This window comes from Sinohyriopsis cumingii, chromosome 3 (genome assembly GCF_028554795.1).
Source record: "Sinohyriopsis cumingii isolate HCF-2022 chromosome 3, ASM2855479v2, whole genome shotgun sequence".
In the NCBI taxonomy this organism is placed as follows: domain Eukaryota; kingdom Metazoa; phylum Mollusca; class Bivalvia; order Unionida; family Unionidae; genus Sinohyriopsis; species Sinohyriopsis cumingii.
This window is the reverse complement of record NC_142963.1, coordinates 21,492,826-21,514,295: the sequence shown is the minus strand read 5'-3', so window position 1 is coordinate 21,514,295 and position 21,470 is coordinate 21,492,826. Positions and strand designations below refer to the sequence as shown.

General features: G+C 32.0%; 1 protein-coding gene across 2 annotated transcripts in view; it reads right to left on the bottom strand.

Moving 5' to 3' along the window:
• Nucleotides 1-21,470, bottom strand: part of LOC149802520 (uncharacterized) — a 176,557-nt gene that overhangs the window by 53,369 nt on the left and 101,718 nt on the right. For both annotated transcript variants that reach the window (XM_089951759.1, XM_089951760.1), the window contains exons 45-60: nt 20,662-20,858; nt 18,207-18,346; nt 17,732-17,859; nt 17,156-17,350; nt 15,672-15,868; nt 15,071-15,204; nt 13,664-13,758; nt 13,012-13,202; nt 11,790-11,929; nt 10,814-10,941; nt 8,442-8,642; nt 7,401-7,615; nt 5,473-5,606; nt 5,000-5,118; nt 2,023-2,220; nt 516-696 (exon numbers count right to left, since the gene is read on the bottom strand). In XM_089951759.1, the coding sequence (XP_089807885.1) occupies nt 516-696; nt 2,023-2,220; nt 5,000-5,118; nt 5,473-5,606; nt 7,401-7,615; nt 8,442-8,642; nt 10,814-10,941; nt 11,790-11,929; nt 13,012-13,202; nt 13,664-13,758; nt 15,071-15,204; nt 15,672-15,868; nt 17,156-17,350; nt 17,732-17,859; nt 18,207-18,346; nt 20,662-20,858 (2,593 nt within the window). The remainder of the gene's footprint in view (nt 1-515; nt 697-2,022; nt 2,221-4,999; nt 5,119-5,472; nt 5,607-7,400; nt 7,616-8,441; nt 8,643-10,813; nt 10,942-11,789; nt 11,930-13,011; nt 13,203-13,663; nt 13,759-15,070; nt 15,205-15,671; nt 15,869-17,155; nt 17,351-17,731; nt 17,860-18,206; nt 18,347-20,661; nt 20,859-21,470) is intronic.

Genomic DNA, 21,470 nt, shown 5'->3' with positions numbered 1-21,470 from the left:
ACAGTATGAGCTTTACATTCGATTCTCTTAGTGCTATGCTAGACAGCCATGTTTCAGATGAAATGAGTTTGTCTTACAGACTATTGTTCTTACGTGTTAAATCTCTTGCATGACTTACCATTTACTCAGATTGTTTAAATTTTTATATCCTTATATGCACTTTAAAGGATACTGTGTCTTTTAACATTAAACGCTGTATGCAAATGGATTGAAATTCGATTGTTAAGATAGTTTTAAATTAGATTTAGTTTTATCTGCCTAATTATCATAACTAGTTGCATTGGCTTATATATTTTTAATATTTATAAATAATGTTTGCATAATTCTGTAATTCTTTTGAAAAGTAGAATTATAAATTTGATATTTTTGCCAACACAGCTCAATGACATACATATTTAAAGGTCAAGGAATCTTTTGACCTTCACTTTGCATTAATTCCACGATAAACTATCATGACCATAAAACAAAAACTATTGCCACATTTTATGATATTGCAGACATTATCAGATACTAACCTGTTTGTGCCTCTGCCAAGGTAGCTATGAAACTTGCATTAATAGAAGTTTGATTGTTGAGAATATTCAACATGGCCTTGAAATCATCTTGGGCAGCTGTGATTTTTAAAACTGCATCTCTGGAATCGTTGGGTGTAACTCCAGCATTCTTAAAAAATGATGTGAAACCTTTGGTGATCATCTGAAAAGGAATTAAAAAGCATTATTATTGATATAATGTTTAAAAATTTAGTTTTATGTATTTAGAATTAGTGTCATAAACATAATATATTTATTCCAAAATGAAAGACACATGCAGTGACAAAGTCTGAACAATATGAAAGACTATTTAAATAAACCTCTGATCAGATGTCCAGATTTAATGATAACCTGGCTATAATGATTTCCAGGTTTGCTTTGAAATTTATTAATATGCCTTTACTTGAAATGAATAGGAAAGTCATAAGACATAATTTGTAACAGAATGTCAGTCACAATGTTAACTCTGTGTTTGTTTCCGTTTTGATTGAGAATGGATTTGATACTGCCAATGTCTGTCCTTCCGGAAACCTCTGGATGGGGTGGCATGGAGGTAAATGTGCTATTTGCAGATAGGTTAAAGGGGTGGGAATGCGGTTATGGCCACAGGAAAACAATATTGTTGGCATTATATGTGTGGATGTGGATTGTTAAAAATACAAGTTTGTTTGGGAAATAGTTGTTTGCTTTGACAATGCACTACCAATTTAAGTGAAAATTCAATAGAAACAGTTGGTTTTAAAAATGCTTGTTCTCAGAATGAGGATGTCACTATTTAAGCTTGTATTGACAACATTCTTAGCTCCAGTTTGCGTATGAGGTGCCCTGCCATGCTGCTGGAAAGTATTACTAGGTATTTAGGTCACACTGACCTGTCATGCAGCTGGAAAGTATTACTAGGTATTTAGGTCACACTGACCTGTCATGCAGCTGGAAAGTATTACTAGGTATTTAGGTCACATTGACCTGTCATGCAGCTGGAAAGTATTACTAGGTATTTAGGTCACACTGACCTGTCATGCAGCTGGAAAGTATTACTAGGTACTTAGGTCACATTGACCTGTCATGCAGCTGGAATGTATTACTAGGTATTTAGGTCACATTGACCTTTCATGCAACTGGAATATATTACTAGGTATTTAAGTCACATTGACCTGTCATGCAGCTGGAAAGTATTAGTATGCATTTAGGTCACATTGAAAACATACATCTGGTAATTTTTTTAGATAATTTCTAGCATGAGGGGCCAAGTGAATGAGTTCAGATATATAGGTTTCCCCATCAAATAGTGGTCCTAGGAAATGTAGTCATGCAACTGTCAATGCAACAGAAACATGACATTCACCCACCACTGTGCAAGATTTCCCATCAGATGTGATAAATAAGAGATGGCAGCCTATGCAAAATAAGACTGAATCAATTGTTTAAGATTTTCTTAAGCACCGACACTACATAGACAATTTGAAGAAAAAAAATAAGATATACATACCTCTTCAATAAGGTCGCCTATATTCAGCCGTACAATGATAGCCTCTGTCAAATTTACTATGGTTTCTCTATCCAAACTACAGAATGCCTCACTTATATCACGAACACTAACCCCTGAGCTGTTAAGAGAAATTAGCTTCTCTAGTTCGGTTGAATTGCAGACTTTCTCGGACACATCAGTACGTGATGAATTTAATAGCTGTAAAAGAAATTGTATAACATAAAATGCTGTTTCTAAATGTTTGAACTTCCCTATAAACTCACTGCCAATGATAAAACAGGATGGGAAGCAGAAAAAACTGGGGGGAAGAACATAGTTCAATATTTCTCTAACACTTAAGTATCTGGCCCTCTTTTTTACTCGTTAACTCTATCAAAGTCAAGCTCTTCAAAAGACACCCCTTCTAGTTGTATTAGCATCAGAGTAATTATTGTTTCTGAGCTTACTCTGTTCCTAAGCCATGTGTGAATAGTGTTATGTTGTTATGGATATCTATAGCTTTGGTAACTCCTGGTTCATGGTTTTGATAATGTTTGTATCTTTTATTCATGGCTATAAATTGTAGTAATTTCCCATTTTCTTTAGTTAGATTTTGCCTACATGACTAGGTCTGATTTAGATACATAAAAAAGTGTAACATTACATAGGATCTATAAATAGATGCTTATGTATGTGTTGACAATTACTATTAATAATCTTAATAAGACTTGTTGATGACTTTGGGTTGATTTCTCATTGGTGGGGTTTGGACGGTTCTAAAAGAATTAAGTAATTTCCTATTGGCTGGGCTAGGTCACCTGAATAGGTCGTTTTACAATAAATTGAGTAGTGACATCTGTCTAGTGAAATATAGTCATAGAAGGTGTATAAGGAGAGAACAGGTTTATTCCTACTTTGGAGCCATTTTTACTTCTTGTGTTCCTGTTGTAATGTCAAGTATGCAGACTTGTTTTATGTTGTGCTTAGATATTATTTGAGAGGAGAAATATTTGTTTGGATTATTCAGTGGAAATAAAAAGTGTTCAATTTTTGGACTATAATATTATTCTGGAACTATTGCAAATTATTCAAAGAAGTTCTCTGTCATTTTTGATAATGTCATCATTCTTGATGGTCCAGTATATTTCCAGTTTTAAAATTTACACAAAAGTGTTCATTATTTTGGACTTTCATAGAACATTATCAGGATTATTTTGGATTCCCTTCGTAACACTATAAATTCGTCTCACATTTTCATTTATAACTTTGGTAATTAAATTATTTGTAAAGTTTTATATAACTTGATGGTTTGCTTCTTTCTCTCACCTCTCTCTCTTTCAGTGAGTTGTAACGATGTGCTGACAACCAATTTCACAATCCGCTGTCTGAAGGGGAATATACAGAACAAGCTTAGCCAGTTTTAATAAGCTGGGAAATCATTTCTCCCAAAAGCAATCACCTTCTTAATAGAAATGCCTCTATCTTTAAGAAAGTGGAATAATAATTTCAAAAGAGACCTCTCCTGTTGTGCTAACTTCCTTCAAAGTTACCAAGAAACAATGTTTTTGCATCTAAAATGACACTAGCAACTTTTGCAATAGACAACAAGTTGTTTCTTCAGATATCTGTATTTTCATCAATAATTATTGTCACAAATTCTCTTTCTTCAAGTTTTTGTCTATGTGAGTCTGTATTACCTCAGTGCACACTTGTACAAATTATTCTCCAGACATTTCTTGACTCTACATTGGCAATGTTACCAACTTTGAGAGATGAAAGTATATTACAAGCGTTTGCTTGCCAAAATTTAAATGGAGAAAAAGGGTCCTTCGAAACAGAATCATTTTCGAAGGCAGTATAATATATGCTGTCATCATCGCAGACATAGATGTACTAGATTTTACACTCTTCTTTCTTTAAAACATTGGAGGCAGTGGCTTTGAAGTCACACTTGAGTACATTGGTCTTTAATGTCTTCATATGATCATGTCAATCAGTGTGTCATGTAAGCCTTGACGTCCTAAAATCAAACAACTGATATCCAATGGAAAAGGGTTACTTTTCCCATAATGTCTGCAAATATCACAGAACATACCTATCTGTCATGGAGTTGTTCTGTAACTATTTGTGATCAAAACTTCTGAAACTTTGCTGTAAATTTTGGTTTCCTTTTTTGGAGGTACACTTAACTCAGCATCTGACATTGTTATTGAAATATTGCCCTCCATTTTGTGAGAAACTCCACTACTATATTAATTCTCTTCTTCCCTTTCCACAATGCTGCCACTAATAACTTGATGTCAGTTTTCTACATTCCTGCCACCACTAATTTGACAATGAAAATAATCAGTAATGTTACATCCCTCCATGGTTGATTTCACTTTCTGCAAATGGACCAAGTTCACACATGTGCATATGAAAGGAATGAGGATCAAGTGCTGAGCCTCTCTAGGACACACCTGTTTTGGTTATAAATAATTAACTGGATTTCCAAGTATCCTTTTGCATTAATGTACATCTACAGACTTTGGAACTGAAGAGTAATGGTAACAAACAAAAAATCTTTACTTGTGAATTAATTTTAGATTGTTTTGGTTCAATTTATCATAATGAAAATATAGTTTGTGTACCATCACGCAGAGTAGACTATAATATGCATGCCATTAAACTAATTTGCTGAAGTTCTCATGCATCATTGCATTCCAATGATGTGAATTCGTACAAATTTTGCACGAATCATCCTATCAAGTGGCCTGGGGGAATCCTTGCTTTTGCTGTATCATTGCTGTGTACTTTGGTAAGTTGAAAACAAATGAAAGAAACAACTATGGGAACTTGTTTTAAAATATTTAATTAATTTCTTCTTCAAATTGTAGTTTCCTAATGGCTAACATACATTTAAATAATATTCTTAAAATAAAAGTATGATAAATATTCTAATTACATGTAATATGTTTTGTTGGATATTTTGGGAGAAAGGAGACCTGGTATCACTCACCATTTCAAAACTCAAGGCACCATCTATCACAGCATCTACTACTGTTTTACTCAGGCCCAAGTCTTTCATCAAGAATTCCTTGAATTCATCTTGGTCCTTTATTAGGTCGGCTATTTCAACTGAAATATTTGTAATCACATGTATTATTGCATGCAGTGTTAAAACTCAGTTTAGTTTGAAATAAACAAAACGATGTTCAAATACAAGCAGAATATAGTGATATCTTTAGTTTCAATAATCTTAATCAACACTTGTTCCTACAGGTATACATTATTGGCTTAATTATACTACCCATGTGCCTGCAAGTACATAATCTTGGCTTGATGGTACAACCATTGTACTTACAGGTACATGTTCCTGGCTTGATGCTAGAACCTTTGGGTCTACAGGTATACGCAGTGTAATTGACAGCAAAAAAGTCTTTGATTTATTATTAGAGTAAATTTCAATGAATAAAATGCTAAGCAACTCACTGTTGCTGATTATGAATGATCGGATGGTCTTGAGTCCCAGGAGTCCTTTTGTCAGCATCTGGACATCAGCAAATATGTTTGTTGTGTCATTATCTTGACTAAGTTGCCCAAAACGTTTCAGTAATGAATTAAAGCTTGAAACAGAAATAAAAATAGACAAATTAGAGATGCATTTGAAATAGAGAAACAAAATATTTATCACGATAAATAATATAAGAAAGATGAATTTCTTTCATCACAACAGATAAAAGCAAAGTGAATATAAGTACCGACTGTAAATATCATCATGTTTAAATTTCTCTTGGAGGTTCAAATTGTACCTAATATGTTAAACAGATATTATACAGCTTAAAATGATTGATGACAATGAAAACATTTCATGCCAGTAATGTAGAACATGCTAAAGAAATTGGAGATTGTATGCTCATGATTTAAAAAAATCAAAATAACTTTAAGAACAGTAATGCTGTTTTAAGAATGTAATGTAATAAACATATCATGGAATGATGTGTCACAATGGATTCATAATAAAGTGAACAAAGATATTGTGCCAAGTGCAAAGATTGTAAAATTTGGAGATACAAGTTCAGATGGAAAATATGAGCAACCTTTTCTTAGTTTTCTTTTCATCTAGCCAAATACTACATCTATATATGTAAAATAAAAAAGGATGAGTCTAGATTAGAGGGGCTGAAGCATTTTCTTAAAGACCACTGTAACCTGAAAAAGTATATTGCAATCAAAATCTATAAAGAAAGAAACATTACAGTGTATAATGTGTCTGATCAAATGACATGATCTGAAAAGTCTTTCATCTTACAGTATCAAAAAATTACTGTCTACAACTATATATATATGTATATATATGTATGTATGTATTACATGTATGAAACATCTATTTTATGTCAATAAAAGCAGATCTAAAACCAACTTAACAAAACAGTAATGAATTATATTGACAAGTGCAATATACTTTTTGCATTGTTTCAGTTATCTTTTCATCTTTAAATATAATAATAATAATAATGAGGACTTTGTATAGTGCCTAATCTTTAGAAGCTCTAAGCGCTTTACAACATTAGACAACACATACAAGATAAAAAACATATATAATGATATGATTACAAAAACAAACACCATGAAATTGGAAAACATATATATAAAAAAACATGCTGAGAATATTTAAGGTAGGAAACGTTATTAGGTCTTTAAGTTTGTTCTTGCAGTCAAAATAAGTGAGTTTTGAGAGCACTCTTGAATGGGATCACTGTGATTTTGTGTCTAAGTTCAGTGGGCAATTCATTCCATGTTGCTGGGCCCTGGTATGCAAAAGAACGCTGTCCATATGACTTTGTTTTCATAGTGGGAATAGTGAGTATATGATTGTCAGAAGAGGAGCGTAAGTATCTTGCTGGTGTGTACACATGGGTGAGGTCAGATAGGTATGTTGGACTAGAGTCTGACAGTGAAATGTAGCACAGAGAACAAATTTTGTGTTTGATTCTGGATTGAATGGATAGCCAGTGTAGGGTACAGAGCAGCGGGGAGGCGTGCTCTGATCGTGGTGCTCTAAGTATGATCCGAGCAGCTGTGTTTTGAACTTTTTGAAGTTTCTGGAGCAGATATTGAGATGAACCAGACAGAATTGAGTTACAATAGTCCAGTCTTGAAAGTACTAATGAACACACAAGTGTTTTAGTGGCATCAGCTGAAAGATATTTGCGAATGGAGCTGTTCTTTGCATCTCAACTCAAGATATGCAGCCTTGAATATGTTCATGACATGATCTGAAAAGTCTTTCATCTTACAGTATCAAAAAATTACTGTCTACAACTCTATATATATATATATATATATATATATATATATATATATATATATATATATATATATATATATATATATATATATATATATGCTGTAACTACCTGTCAATGAGATCGTCAGGTCCACTATCCACTAAAAGCCTCTGAATGGTAGAAAGTAGTGTTCGACTATTTCCAATATTATTAAAATCAATTGACTTGATTTGGTTCAGAAGTCCAATGAGGTCTGACAATCCTTGGATATCTTTTATGAAGATGGAGAAGTCATTCATGACATCATTCCACCAACTGGATTCAAAACTTTGTAGATATTGCAGCTGCAAAAATAATTGCAATACATTTGTACAGTTGACTGTCATCATGCCAACTCTACATATACTCTGTAAAGTTGATAATAATTAAATTAATCAATAACTCAAGACATGCAGATGATGATCATTCATAGAAAAAGTGTAAATACAGCTCTCCCTCATTATAATGCACTTTGCTATAACGTTATCCTGAGTATAATGTGGTACCACTATGGACCATGATAAAAATCATATCAATGTATAACAATACCGGGATGAAAGAATAAAACTTGAAAATTAGAACTAAGTCTTTATTTCCTTAAATCATTATTATTTAACAAAGATTGATCATTCCCACTATGATGTGGCATGGTATATAACACTGTTATGAATAAATCACATTCTGACACACGTAGATATTCTTATAATAACATAGTGTGTACATAGAGCGATCGATAATTATAGACTAGAACCATCGTGTTATAATGATATTATGGAAGGATGTAGATAGCAATGGGGAGAATACTAATAAACTAAACTAAAAAGTAAGCAGTTTCAAGTAAGCATATATTAAATATTATGAACTCTGATGCATCTTATGTTCAAGAAAATATTCAGATCATACAAATGACATCAGATTTTTTTTAATTTCTTGGATGAACGGGAACAAAGTCTGATTGAATTTAAACCTCTACATTATACCAAATATCTATCTATACTATAAGATGTAAATATGTGGCATGAGATTGGATGTAACATCACTGTAATGCTATTTAAAGTTCATTTGGATTCATTTTTATTTTCATTTCTAACAAACTACCAACATACACAGCTAGTCCAGCAAGTTACCTACCTTTTGAGCAAATCTAGCAAGTTCAGCTAATTTTGCTGCAATCTGGCTGGTGGTTTTAATATCTTGTCCACATAACTGTGAGGATAGTTCATCATAACTAACATTGATGAAATCAGGAAGACTCACAACTTTTTTCAAATTTTCTGGGTTGCACAATACTGCTGCTATTGCCTCAGCGGTGATATTCTCTTGCAGAGTTTTCTAGATGATGTAAAGAAAAGAAGGAAGATAGTCATGTAAACCTTTTATAAAACTTTTATTAAGAGAATATCTATGTTCTTTTGAAAGGAAATATAAGGAATTATTTCCAGAGTGAAATGGAAGACAAAACATTTCCACTTCACAGGTGAAATAGTTCATGATATACACTAACAAACGTTCAGTTTCTTTTTATAATATATTTTCAAGTCAAAGCCTTGGATTTGCATACATTTTTGTTGATTCTGTGCCAATGTGATTAAAAATTTCAATACTGCATCAAATTAAAAAAAGTCACAAAATTTTAAATAATTTATCTTCTATAAATATTGCTTCAAATATTGTATTTTCTGAGATTAATGACTGCTTTCAAACGAAAATGAAGAGATTTTTATTTGCATTACACATTGCCACTATGGCGACAAAAGGGGTATTGAGATATCATTTTTCTCCCATTGATATCATTCAAAAATGTCATTATGAACTATGCAATATATACCTCATTTACCATCATATCAATTTTATAACTACTTTAACTTTTTTAAAATCAGTTATCTCTGCCCTTATGTATGCTTTTAGAACATGTATTTCATTATTTAGAACTATTCAAATTTTCTTGTTTTTGCTCTTGTTTTCTTTCCTTCCTTTTCCTCTCTCTCTCTCTCTCAGGACGAACAGATCATAAACTGTATCAAGACTTTTATAATATACATTTATTTATTCAATAAGAAGACATCCTAAAATGCATAGAAACTATCTCATAGCAACAGAAAGTAGATTTCAGGGTTTAACACTTTTAAATAAATCTTCTGCATGAGTCCTGAAATTTATTAGTGACTGAACTTAAACGGATTGTTAGATCTTCAGCATTCTGTCGTCCATACAGTATCATTTGTCTTTTACACTCTACCACAAATGGATACACATTTAAAGCTTGGTTAAATATAATAATACAATTGTTTAAGTTGCAAGTCTAACTCTCAGCATAATCATACTCCTGTCTGAAAATGATGGGGAAATCAGACATTAGTGAGTATTGCTTGCAACCAAAATTAAGTGGCAATCAAAATTTGAGTCCAACATATGTTACCTAACTATTCTGCAAGCTTTCCATGGCCACAAATTCAAGCTTGAATGTAGAAGTGAACCAATTAAAGACCATAAATACATTCAAGTGAACTCACAATCATTAAAGATTTTATTTAAAGCTGATATGCTCTAAAATCTAACACATGTGACAGCTCTGAGATGTTTCTACTGTATCACCTTCCTAGCATTTTTCACGGTATCTATCCTCTCAAAAAATGTGTTCACGAAAATAAAAGTATTTTCGATTTTTCAAACAGCCATTAATTGGTCAAAATATACAATTTGAAACATTACTTGTACAAGCTAAATTTGTAAAAGGTCAATGTCCTGAAATTGCTGTAGTATCAGATCTTCTCTTTACTGATGCAATAATATTTCCATTAATTGCATACACACATAATGGAGAAATAAAATTACGCAAATCGTAGGTTTTTCTTAAAAATGCATAATAAAAGAAATCTAAGTTTAGTGTAAAGAAATAAAGAAATATTACACTCATTAAGTAGAAACAGTTGGAGAAAGAATACTGACTACTTCTAAGACCATGACACTTAGGTAGAGGTTCTAAGACATCACATGAATTATGTCTCTCTAAGCTATGATTACACATATGAAGTTTGATCATGTATATTAAAAATGTCACTGTAATTGCAATGTTTGTATATTTAGACTTTTGAACACCTCTTAGGGAACTCAAAGGAGATGCCTCAAAACTATACCCTTCTTGCAAATGGTTAAGAAATTGGTAATTCTATGTATCATGATTCTCCATCTGTAAGTAATGATGAGATAAAATTACAGACAAATGGGCTAAAGGTGGTATTGGAATATAATATTGGAAATCTTGGTAGCAGTAAATATTAGTAACATAGTTGCTGATGTATTACTTGCAGAGCTGAGACAGTTTTGGACTTTTCATTGAAAGAAAAATAAGACATATCTTGTTTTGTAAATATTTTAACTAAATCAGCTTCAAATTTTAATGAAATACTCTGTGTGTAAAACGACATGACAAAAAGAATTAAGAAGGTTGTTTGAATGCAATTTTCCTTTACTTGATCAATCATGTCAAAACACTTGCATACCAGATCAACACCAAACGTCGCATTCATCATAGAATACAGTGCATCTGTTGTCAACTGCAGCGTTTGTTGAAAGAAACCTTCAATGGATGTTATGTTTTTCTTTATACTTTCCATTATTTCCTCAGTGACTGGAACATAAATATAAATGAAAAACATGTTGATCTAATCCAATCTATCATCATTCACGATTTGAAAATTTAAATGCTTCTAACACTGTTATGGTTATATAAAGGACAACAGATTTCCTTCGAGTATACTTTCATATATTTGAAGCGTACAGAGGTGATTTTTAGCGTTTGAAAAAAAAAATGCTCTGAATACTGGCAATCTCTGTTTTGTATCTTAAGCCAATTAAGTTTTTGTCCCAGTGTCCCATTCATGAAGGAAAAGTAGTTTTGTATATCAGGTGTTGAGTTTACATTTTCTTCATATATAGAAACAAAATCTAAAATATGTATGGTCTTCACCAGTTATGAAATAACTTTTCTGTAATTCAGTGTTTTAAATAAATTTATCTCAAATACAACTGGCAATATTATCACTACTATAACGATACATGTCTGTCGGATATTCAGCCTCATAATTAGTATTAGCATGATGTCTACTAGTACACAAGAATTCTGTTTCAATCATCATACATGAAATACTGAAGCAGTTATTACAGTATGTAACTGTGAGTGGACACAAAAAGTATAACACCTGTACAGTAGAAATAGAATGCTATAGTTCAGCAAAAAAGGTGAAATTTACTAAAAGGAAGCTCAAAGTAGAAGAATAATTAAAATTCACATTTTATGTCAAAAGAAATTGTTACATACTTTTGTTTGATTGACCTCAATTATTTATATATTGGAAGTCATGTAGGGCAGCACCAGAAGCATAAATCAATATCATTTGCCACTGATAAAAATACAAACTGCTCAATATGCACCTAGTCTAAATAGGGGCAATGGTCAAGTAAAATTCTTTGACCTACCTTTCTGCTGCTGCAGGAAAGCTTTAATGACATATTTCATTATTGACACAAGCCAATCGTTACCATCTATAATTTTGCTGATCTGGACAAAATCAGGATCATTTATGATCTGTAGTAACTCTCCACCAACACTAAATAACCTGTAATATAGATTCACATATACATTATTTGGCAAATGGTGCGAGAGATATATTATCTAAAAGAAGGATCTAACACACCTATATACAGTTAGACCTTTTATATTATAGAACTCTTGATTTTCGGCATGTTATTAACAACTTAATTTCATATTATTTGGTCTGATGAAGTCCGATCTAAACAAAAATTATATCTGGAATTCTAGAGAATAATTACTTAAAAATTTGCAAAATTTTGAAATCTTAAGATAGTAATTCATGCACATTTGCAATTATATGATGCATGGATGCACCTGTCATGCAGGCAGGGAGCTAACAGTACCCTTTATGCACATTTGCAATTATACGATGCATGGATGCACCTCTAGTGCAGGCAGGAAGCTGACAGTACCCTTTATGCACATTTGCAATTATACAATTCATGGATGCACCTCTCATGCAGGTAGGAAGCTAACAGTACCCTTTATGCACATTTGCAATTATACGATGCATGGATGCACCTCTCTTGCAGGCAGGAAGCTGATAGTACCCTTTATGCACATTTGCAATTATACAATGCATGGATGCACCTCTCATGCAGGTAGGAAGCTAACAGTACCCTTTATGCTCATTTGCAATTATATGATGCATGGATGCACCTCTAGTGCAGGCAGGAAGCTAATAACACCCTTTATGTACATTTGCACTTATACAATGCATGGATGCACCTCTCTTGCAGGCAGGAAGCTAATAGTACCCTTTATGCACATTTGCAATTATATGATGCATGGATGCACCTCTCATGCAGGCAGGAAGCTGATAGTACCCTCCATGCACATTTGCAATTATATAATGAATGGATGCACCTCTCATGCAGGCAGGAAGCTAATAGTACCCTTAATGCACATTTGCAATTATACAATGCATGGATGCACCTCTCATGCAGGCAGGAAGTTAACAGTACCCTTTATGCTCATTTGCAATTATATGATGCATGGATGCACCTCTCATGCAGGCAGGAAGCTAATAGCACTCTTTATGTAACATATATTTGGTTACAAATTAGTTTTAATATTTTGAAACAGCTGATTGTATCTGCATCTAACCTCTGTATATTCTGTACAAACTCTCCTGAAGCCATGTATGTTTTAATCACGCACTGTCCTATGTCCTCTGATTGATTCATCCACTGTGTCAGACTTTTTGAAAACAATGTACTTATTTCACTGGAATACTGTACCATACTTGTGCATGTGAAATTGGAACTGGACATGCTACCAGTATAAATATCCATGAGCTGTAAAAAGAATATGACGTTTGTGTGAATGTTAGACATAAAAGATATGTAAACTACATATAGAGACAAAATAGTATTCAGTGAACAGCAATGCAGTGTCAGTCAATGGAAGTTTTAATACTGTAGGAAGTAATTAAAATGTTTTAAATATGAATTCTATACTCTTGATCTTTTTTGATAAGCGTACTTTATTTTTACAATTTTGTAATAATCTCCAATTTTATATGAATATAATAACTTGATATTCAGACAACAAACATGTGACAAAATAAATAAATATATCTTAAAATCGTAACAGATTTATAAGTATTATTTGAGTAAACACAAATCATAAGTACAAACTCAAGCTGAAGATATTTATTATCGTTATGCATACAAGCTCAGCCTACAAATCTTTAACAGCACTAAGGTTCCATTGCTGTCACAATATTGTGAGATTAATTGATTATAATAGCACTTACTTCTTCTATCTTATAAAGGACACCATTTGCCTTCAGTTGTTGGATGACATTTGTAAGAGTCTGGCTCGTATCACTACAAACTACATCACCAAGTACTGTGGAATGAAAGAAATGAGAAGGCAGATTAGATTACCTGTTGTAAATAACAAACTTATTCTGCAATAAATATTGACCATGTAACGTGACTGCTAGAAAAATTATTTACATTTGAAAGATCAGGCCTGCTAAAATATAATTATATTGAGAAACATGATCATATTTAAGTTGCGTTCTGAAAATGATTTAACAGGTGGATGCTAGTCTGTTCATTTGATTAGGAAAAAGTTGAAAAATGCTAAATCACTGCAAATTTTATATTACATTAGGAACGATTTTATTATACCGTTAACACTCGATTATATGTCGCATACAACTGTAAACAACAAGATCCTGATCTAATATCACAAATGAGCTGGTGTTATGAATCTAAGATCTTAAAGTAACAGACAAGAGCAAAAGCCATCAAGTTTTGTAAAAATCAACAAATAATGTATTTCCCTAGAATACAAAAAATAAAATTGTATAAATAATTTACAGTATTGTGAATTACATTCCAAATAATCCTAGAATTGGTAACACAGGTCCTAATGAATAAAGTTCTGAATAAACTTCAATGGTGTTCTAAAATTCCAATGGTGAAGGTGTTGATGTTCCTGAAATGGCCTGTGTCGTGGTGATGTGTCAAAAGTCTTTTGTTGGATCACAATAATACAATCTATGAATATAATCCTTTTTGAATTTGACTATATATCAAAGTCTTTTAATCCAAGAATATTATTTGTGAACAGATTGTATTTCAAGAGAAGAATATTTTGAATAGTTTCACCCAAATCAAAATACCGCACAACAATAACAACTTGATTCTGCTCAGATCTTATCACATTAAAGACTAATAATCCAGTAAAGAAGATTTTGAAAAAAATGAAGACATTAAAAAAAAACCTGAACGAGGGACAAAAGTTCATTGTTCTAGAAGAATCTAGTTATAATTAGAAGGACTCTTACCAAAACCATAGCAAAGCATGTGACATTCAACACGTAGACCAAGACTAGCAATGTGAAAAATACAAATGCCCTTGACTCAACTTAAGATAATAATCCTAATATTTATCCTTTGGTCAGAAAAAGGTAAACAATATTATTTACAGAACAGTCACTGTTTGGGGAAGGTCAGCTACTAGGTACCTTACCCACAGCAGATAATAAATAATAAATAAAAATAGATCTGGGTCAGCGCAGCCTGCAGTCAGATTGACTTATAAGCGAGTATATATTATAGAACTTTGACAACAAATAAGATTTAAATTTCAGTATTTAGCATATGACAATTAGAATACTATAATCTAAATATATTTAATGAACACATACCATCTAGGAGTGACATCTGCATTTGCACAGCCCTGAGAGCATTGTAAATAACCTCAACAGTTGGAAGGACTTGAAAACCATAATAATCCATCCCTTCAATGTAGTGTAATGTCCGATCACAAACTTGGCCAAGTCTTGATTTTAAAAAAGAGATAAATGAAAACTATAGTTTGATACAAGCTTCTCTGTCATTCTAACAACAAATACTAGCTCAATAACCTTCATTTAATTCATTAGTTAATAATGTCACTGTTATCAGAAAAGATTATCGATTTTGCTAGTTAAATGCGAATCTCATTAAGGCCCATTTGAAGAATGAACATAAATGGGGAAGCTCTAAATGGTCCATTGCTATTATTGATTTAATGATGATGAATATTTCTGTTATTTGTCAATTTAAAATTAACTTAGTGATAAAATTACTCAAGTGAATCCACCATTACTTCTACTGAAGTCTGTTCTGTGTATTCAGAAATACAACTGTATATTTATTTCATGCAACAAACAGTTGAAATGGAACAAGGCAAAAATAAAAATGTGTTTTTTTGCAAGAATGAATACAACACGTTAAACGGTAATTCTATATTCAGAGGATGCTTACGAGTTAATGTTGGGGTTGTTTAACTGATCAAGGGCTAACAGGATAGGTTCCAACCATTTACTAAAATTAGATGATCCCTTTTCAAGTAAGAGGCGTATGTTTTCGACAAGGATGACAGTTTGGTGACGGATATCATCCCAGGTATTTGTGCCATTACTGGATGATATATTGGATTTCAATGATATCCAGTTATTCAGCTGTAAAAAGAATAGATAATATTCAGTCATTTAGGATTTGTAGCCAATAATATATAATTGGAGAAAAATATGTGCATTTGCACTCTTTAATTGACCTTACATCTTGATCCATCCATCCATACATACAAACCAAAAGTAACTAGGAGATGTATTATCCATTATGTTCATAGGGATAAAGGATTTTTCAGGGATTTAATAATATTGTCAGTTTTTCACAAATATAAGCTGTTGATGTTTCCGCTTAAAAAGATACCAAGATATTTCTGGATCACAAACTATTCATCAGTAAAACCTAGCTGAATGTGTTCATAATCTCTTTAAATGTGCAACACAGATCACACTGCCATTTATTCCAATCTGATATCAGCAGAACTAGTCTGATTTCAAAACATGCATTCATTATGGACTATCCCCTTTTCATATGCATAAGTACCTTCACATGATTTCAATGCATTCCCTCTCACAGCTATGTCAGAAGCCCATATAAAATATATTGACTTTTTCTTTACATATAGAAGGAGGCACATTTAGCCTCAATATTACCTATCCTAAAACAGGACAGAAACATATTTGAATGTTCAATTGCTGTATCAAAGTATCAGAGAGATTGAAGTCCCCTTGTGCATTTCGCCTCTTCTCTTATTTTTATTCCGCCTTCAAACACAGGAAGCTGATGCCCAATTAAATTAAATCAATGAAACCAAGCTTATACTTGAAGTCAGCTGTATTTGCTTAGATTCCATTTAAATTGATTCCATTTAAATTGATCTTATATTTGTCTTTAAATCAGAAGGGTAACATGAAATATACATGTAGATCATTCTAAAAGAATATATGCACTTTTAACCTTTCTAAAATTACATATCTCACACTTACTTCCATAAAATAACTGCTCTGTGTCAAACATTAGCTATTTTCTAGATTTTAGAAAATATCTCATTTATTCTTGATTCCATATATTATTTTTCATAAAGTATTGAAGCAAAGCAGCCTAAAACAAATTAATCTATTAGCTGAACATGTCTGATGTAGAATGTAAAGTTCTTGATTTATTTTGTTTTTTGCTGGTTATATAATACAAATTGTTAAGGAATGTTTCTTTTCATTACAATAATACCCATGACAGTTATTTCAACAGCATTGCCACCCCCTCCATCAGATTTAGTGTTGCTGGCAATATATCAGTATATAACATAAGTTGAAGAATGTAAATAAATAAATGAAAACTAGAGATAAAATAACTGAAGAATAATGAATTTTTAAAAAAATCTTCAAATGACATCTTACCTCTGAGAGGACTTGTGTCATATCCACTTTTTGCAGAAGTTCTGCAATCGCACTCTCATGAGAGAGAGTATTTTCACATAGGTCTTTTTGCAAAGATGAAATATTAATTCCAACTGGGAAGATGAATGTTCGTGAAAATTCTGTCTCATTGCAAACTACATTTTTCCAGTTATTTGACAATGCTAGGATGACAAACTGTAAGAGAAAAAAACAATTAAACTGTTAAGCCCATATAACTTTAGCTTACAAAGATTTATAAATAAGATGGAATAAAACTATGCTACTCATGATTTTTCAATGAAGTTTTGTAAACACTAGGCTTTTGTAAGATGCTTATATCAATTATCACTATGACCAAAATCAACTTCAAAGCTAAAAATGTGATTTTCTGAGAATAATGAATATAGTCATACCACATATAGCATAAATATTTATTTGTATTTAAGGAAAAGAAAATCATATTGAAGTTTCTATAATATCATTCAAACACACCAACAAGGAGGTTAGCAAATACGCAAAATATACAGACCTTCTTGTGCAATATGCATGATGTGAATGCATAAAATCAAGTATTACCTTCTCAGGCTGGATTGTTGCTGTAAGGAGTGCGGCTGCCGATTGTGCTCCAATTGCATCTGTTAATAGTTGAGCAATAAGAGTCGAGTTTGGAAGTAATATGCTAAGAGGCACATTCCATCCCATTGCTAGAAAGGAAAATAATGTGTACTTAGAAAATTCAATGTATTAAATGGCACTAATTATTAATTAATTAGTTATTATCTAAGAGTAATATTGATTCATAAATGGACACAAGTGTGTGATCTTGTGTCTCTGTGTGTGTAATTATTATAATTATAATATCTGGAAACACAGGATACTAAATTGAAAGTATTCCAAACATGTAAAAACAACCGAAATCAATTCAAAACAGAACAAGAACAATTTTTCTCATTATTTTATCTGAAAAGTTGATGTAAAGTCCAAATTAAAATATAAATGAAGCCTTGGTAAAACAAAAGACAAGCATCTGCGTTGCAACTGTAAAATTTACCTGATACTATATCCAGTTGCTTGTTGACATATTGCTCAATAGCACCAAACATTTTAAAGAAGCCCTGTAAGTCATCCAGCATCGTGACTGTATCGGCCATCTTGGTTCCAGACTCAATCAGATTTAAGATGTTGAAAAAACTGAAATAATAATTTGAAATTCATTTTTAAATGCACTTTTGGCAGGTAGCTGGACTAAAATAATTTGCAGTGATCTAAATTCCTCTTACCTAACAAGCTCATCTTTATATAATATTTATTTTACATCTCACCAATGTTACGAGTCTATGCTCTTAAAATAAGTAACAGAAAAGAGTGAAAGACAACAAGCTTTGTCAATTTCAACAAATAATTTAGTTTCCTAGAAAACAAAGTGAAAATGAGAAAAAACAACATCCAAGAATTACTGTCACAAGTCCTAATAATCTAAAGTCCTGAATAAAATTCAGTAGAAATCCAGAATAAATCCAAAAAGTTAAGGAGATGATTTGTCTGTGATAATTTATAGAGTGTTGATGTGTCATCAGTATTTTGTTGAATCAAAGTAATATAATTCCAGGTCTGAATTCACTATAAATGCCAGTGAGTATCTCTGTCAATGAATTTTATCAGAGCACTTCTTATTTCCAGATAAAATAATCATTTGAATTCAACAATTTGAAGAAATAAAATGTCCAGCCCAAAATGAAATACTGGACACAACATATAATACAATTTGATACTGCTAGATCTTAAACATGACTGAAAAGATCCTCTCAGTTACAAGATTATATAGTTCTCTACTTGTCTTCAGGTCACAATAAGCATTTTCTATTAAATTTTATTATTCCATAATGGAAAATAATCTTCTAAAATGATCCTAATGTTTACAAAATAAAAACCATAACCTGGATTCTGTAAGATACACTAAGGAAATTCCAAAACGTAGACCTAGACCCAAGTAAGCATATTTACCTCCATTAATATTAATTCTGATTTTAAACCTATACACATAGAGAATAATTTAGCCATGTATTAGTTGTTTGCATAGAATAAAAAAGTCAATTTGGGTCAAGCAGAAATGAACTCACTTTTGGACAAGGTCAAGTACAACATACAATGCTACATTACAGTAGCATGTAATGAAATAAACAAATAACTAATAATTAATGTAAATTAAATATACATAACACCCACCATATCCCAAAATATTAAATGATTGCTTATACATTTAATATTGTTCCTGAGACTGAATTGTGTATTTCATCGCAATCCTTCAGGACGATTGTTTGGGTTCATGGAATAGTTTTGTTTTCAGGATGCTTCAAAATATCCCTGTTTCTCTATTAAAGTTAAACAAGTAAATGACCTTGGAGAGGCATCAGTCTGTTAGATATTATTCAGTGAAAAATGTAGCTACTAGCTTTGTAATTGGTTTGTATGATAGTAGTGTGGATGTGTCACAATTACGGAAAACAATCTGTATCAGAAAATCAGCGGCTACCAACTCTTTTGAATAAAGTTATTAATATGTAATATAATGATCTCAGTTCATTTACGGTGAAAACATTGTGCTTGGGGCTTTTAGAAGTTACTAAACGCCTAGATGAACTTAACTATCAAACAATTGCATATGCATAGCTTGACATATTTAGCCAATGATGCATTATCAAATCAGTGTGAGAACAAGAAAGTTTATTCAGGCAATACGACTGAGTACTAATATTGGTTACCAACGAAATGCTGAGACTCTTCCTATTCATAAGTCACTTGCTTTGCTTTGCACACATGATTTATAGCTTTAATAAAATTAAACATAATCTTAATAAGGTGGAGGGACCTACAAATGAAGCCATAACAGATTGTTAATAATTTACCAAGTCTTTAATGAGTTTCAAAATGAAAATGCTAAATTACATCAGTGGGCTCAAGATTTATTTGCAACATATTAGATAACATTTTATCTTGGAAGGTCCCATCAGGGAAAGCACTTAGAATACAGTAGAGGCTACATTTAGGTTTAAAGGGACCCCAGATATCAGGCTTTCCTATCATTTTCACTTTGATTATATCTAAACAAATACCTATGATTAAAGCTAGTAAGTTTGTTTTATTTACTAATTTTAAACTGTATTAAAGTATATCACAAGTTGACGAACAAGACAATAAATGTGCCACATGTTTGTTTGACTTCAGAAAGCTTTCATGTAAAACATGGTGGGTATTGTTTCCTCATGTAAGTTAGTATCATGAAGATGGTTTACAATAATTTTAATAATAATTTCCCATACTTAATTACCTGTTAGCATCCATATCACCTTATAAATTATGCAAGAAAATATAGTGAAAGACATAGGTATCATCTGATGAAGGTAAATGACTGACAATATTATCAGTGTAGACAAGATGTGATATAATTTTTCTATAGCAAAAACATTAAATCTGGCCGTATTGTTTTTATATTTGCTATGTCGTACCTGGATAGAGAGTTGTTAATCATGTTAAGCTGGAGATAATCCACCCAAGTCATATCCATATATAATACATTGGACAGATTTCCAAGCTGACTTCCACTTAGCATATCCGCTAACTTTTTGACTAGATTCACAAAGTCCTTCCAGGAAGGTGGAGCCATCAACTTCTCTGATGCAAGTGTTGAATTGCTTTCTACGAGCTAAAATTGTAGAATAATTGTAAATGGTTGTAGCATAAATTAAGCGGTCAAAATAAATACAAATTCGTGATCATGATTTTAAAGGGTCATTTGAACATTTTTAATACAATGAATGCCATATAAATACTTGCATATGACATCAATAACTATTTTAATTTTTTTGTTGCATCATATATAGGAAACCATTAACTGCAACAACTTTGGTACGCAGAAAAGTTTGCTATTAAGCATGGTAATTTTTCTAACTAGAACAGGCAAGTTAGACCCTAAGCAACATAATTCTTTAGTCGAAAGATATGCTAGCATCTGGATTAAAAATTATCAAAAAGAGGTAGAGTGAAGATATAAGAATACTCAAATGTTTGGAATCAAGTGTAGTACACATTTTGTTGCAATTCATCCCCAAAGTGGTACCTTTGTTAATTCCATGCTGAAAGATTTGTTTTACGTTATCTATATCTATAATAGAATTTGAGTAGAAGATAATGCGATTAATGTAAAAGTTATAGTGTCAGTTTCATTTTTGCAATGAAAATCCATACTTTTGTCAGTTGTCTTAGACATGCATTTTTCAATATATCTCTAAACGGATTCTGCAATGTCTAGTTTACT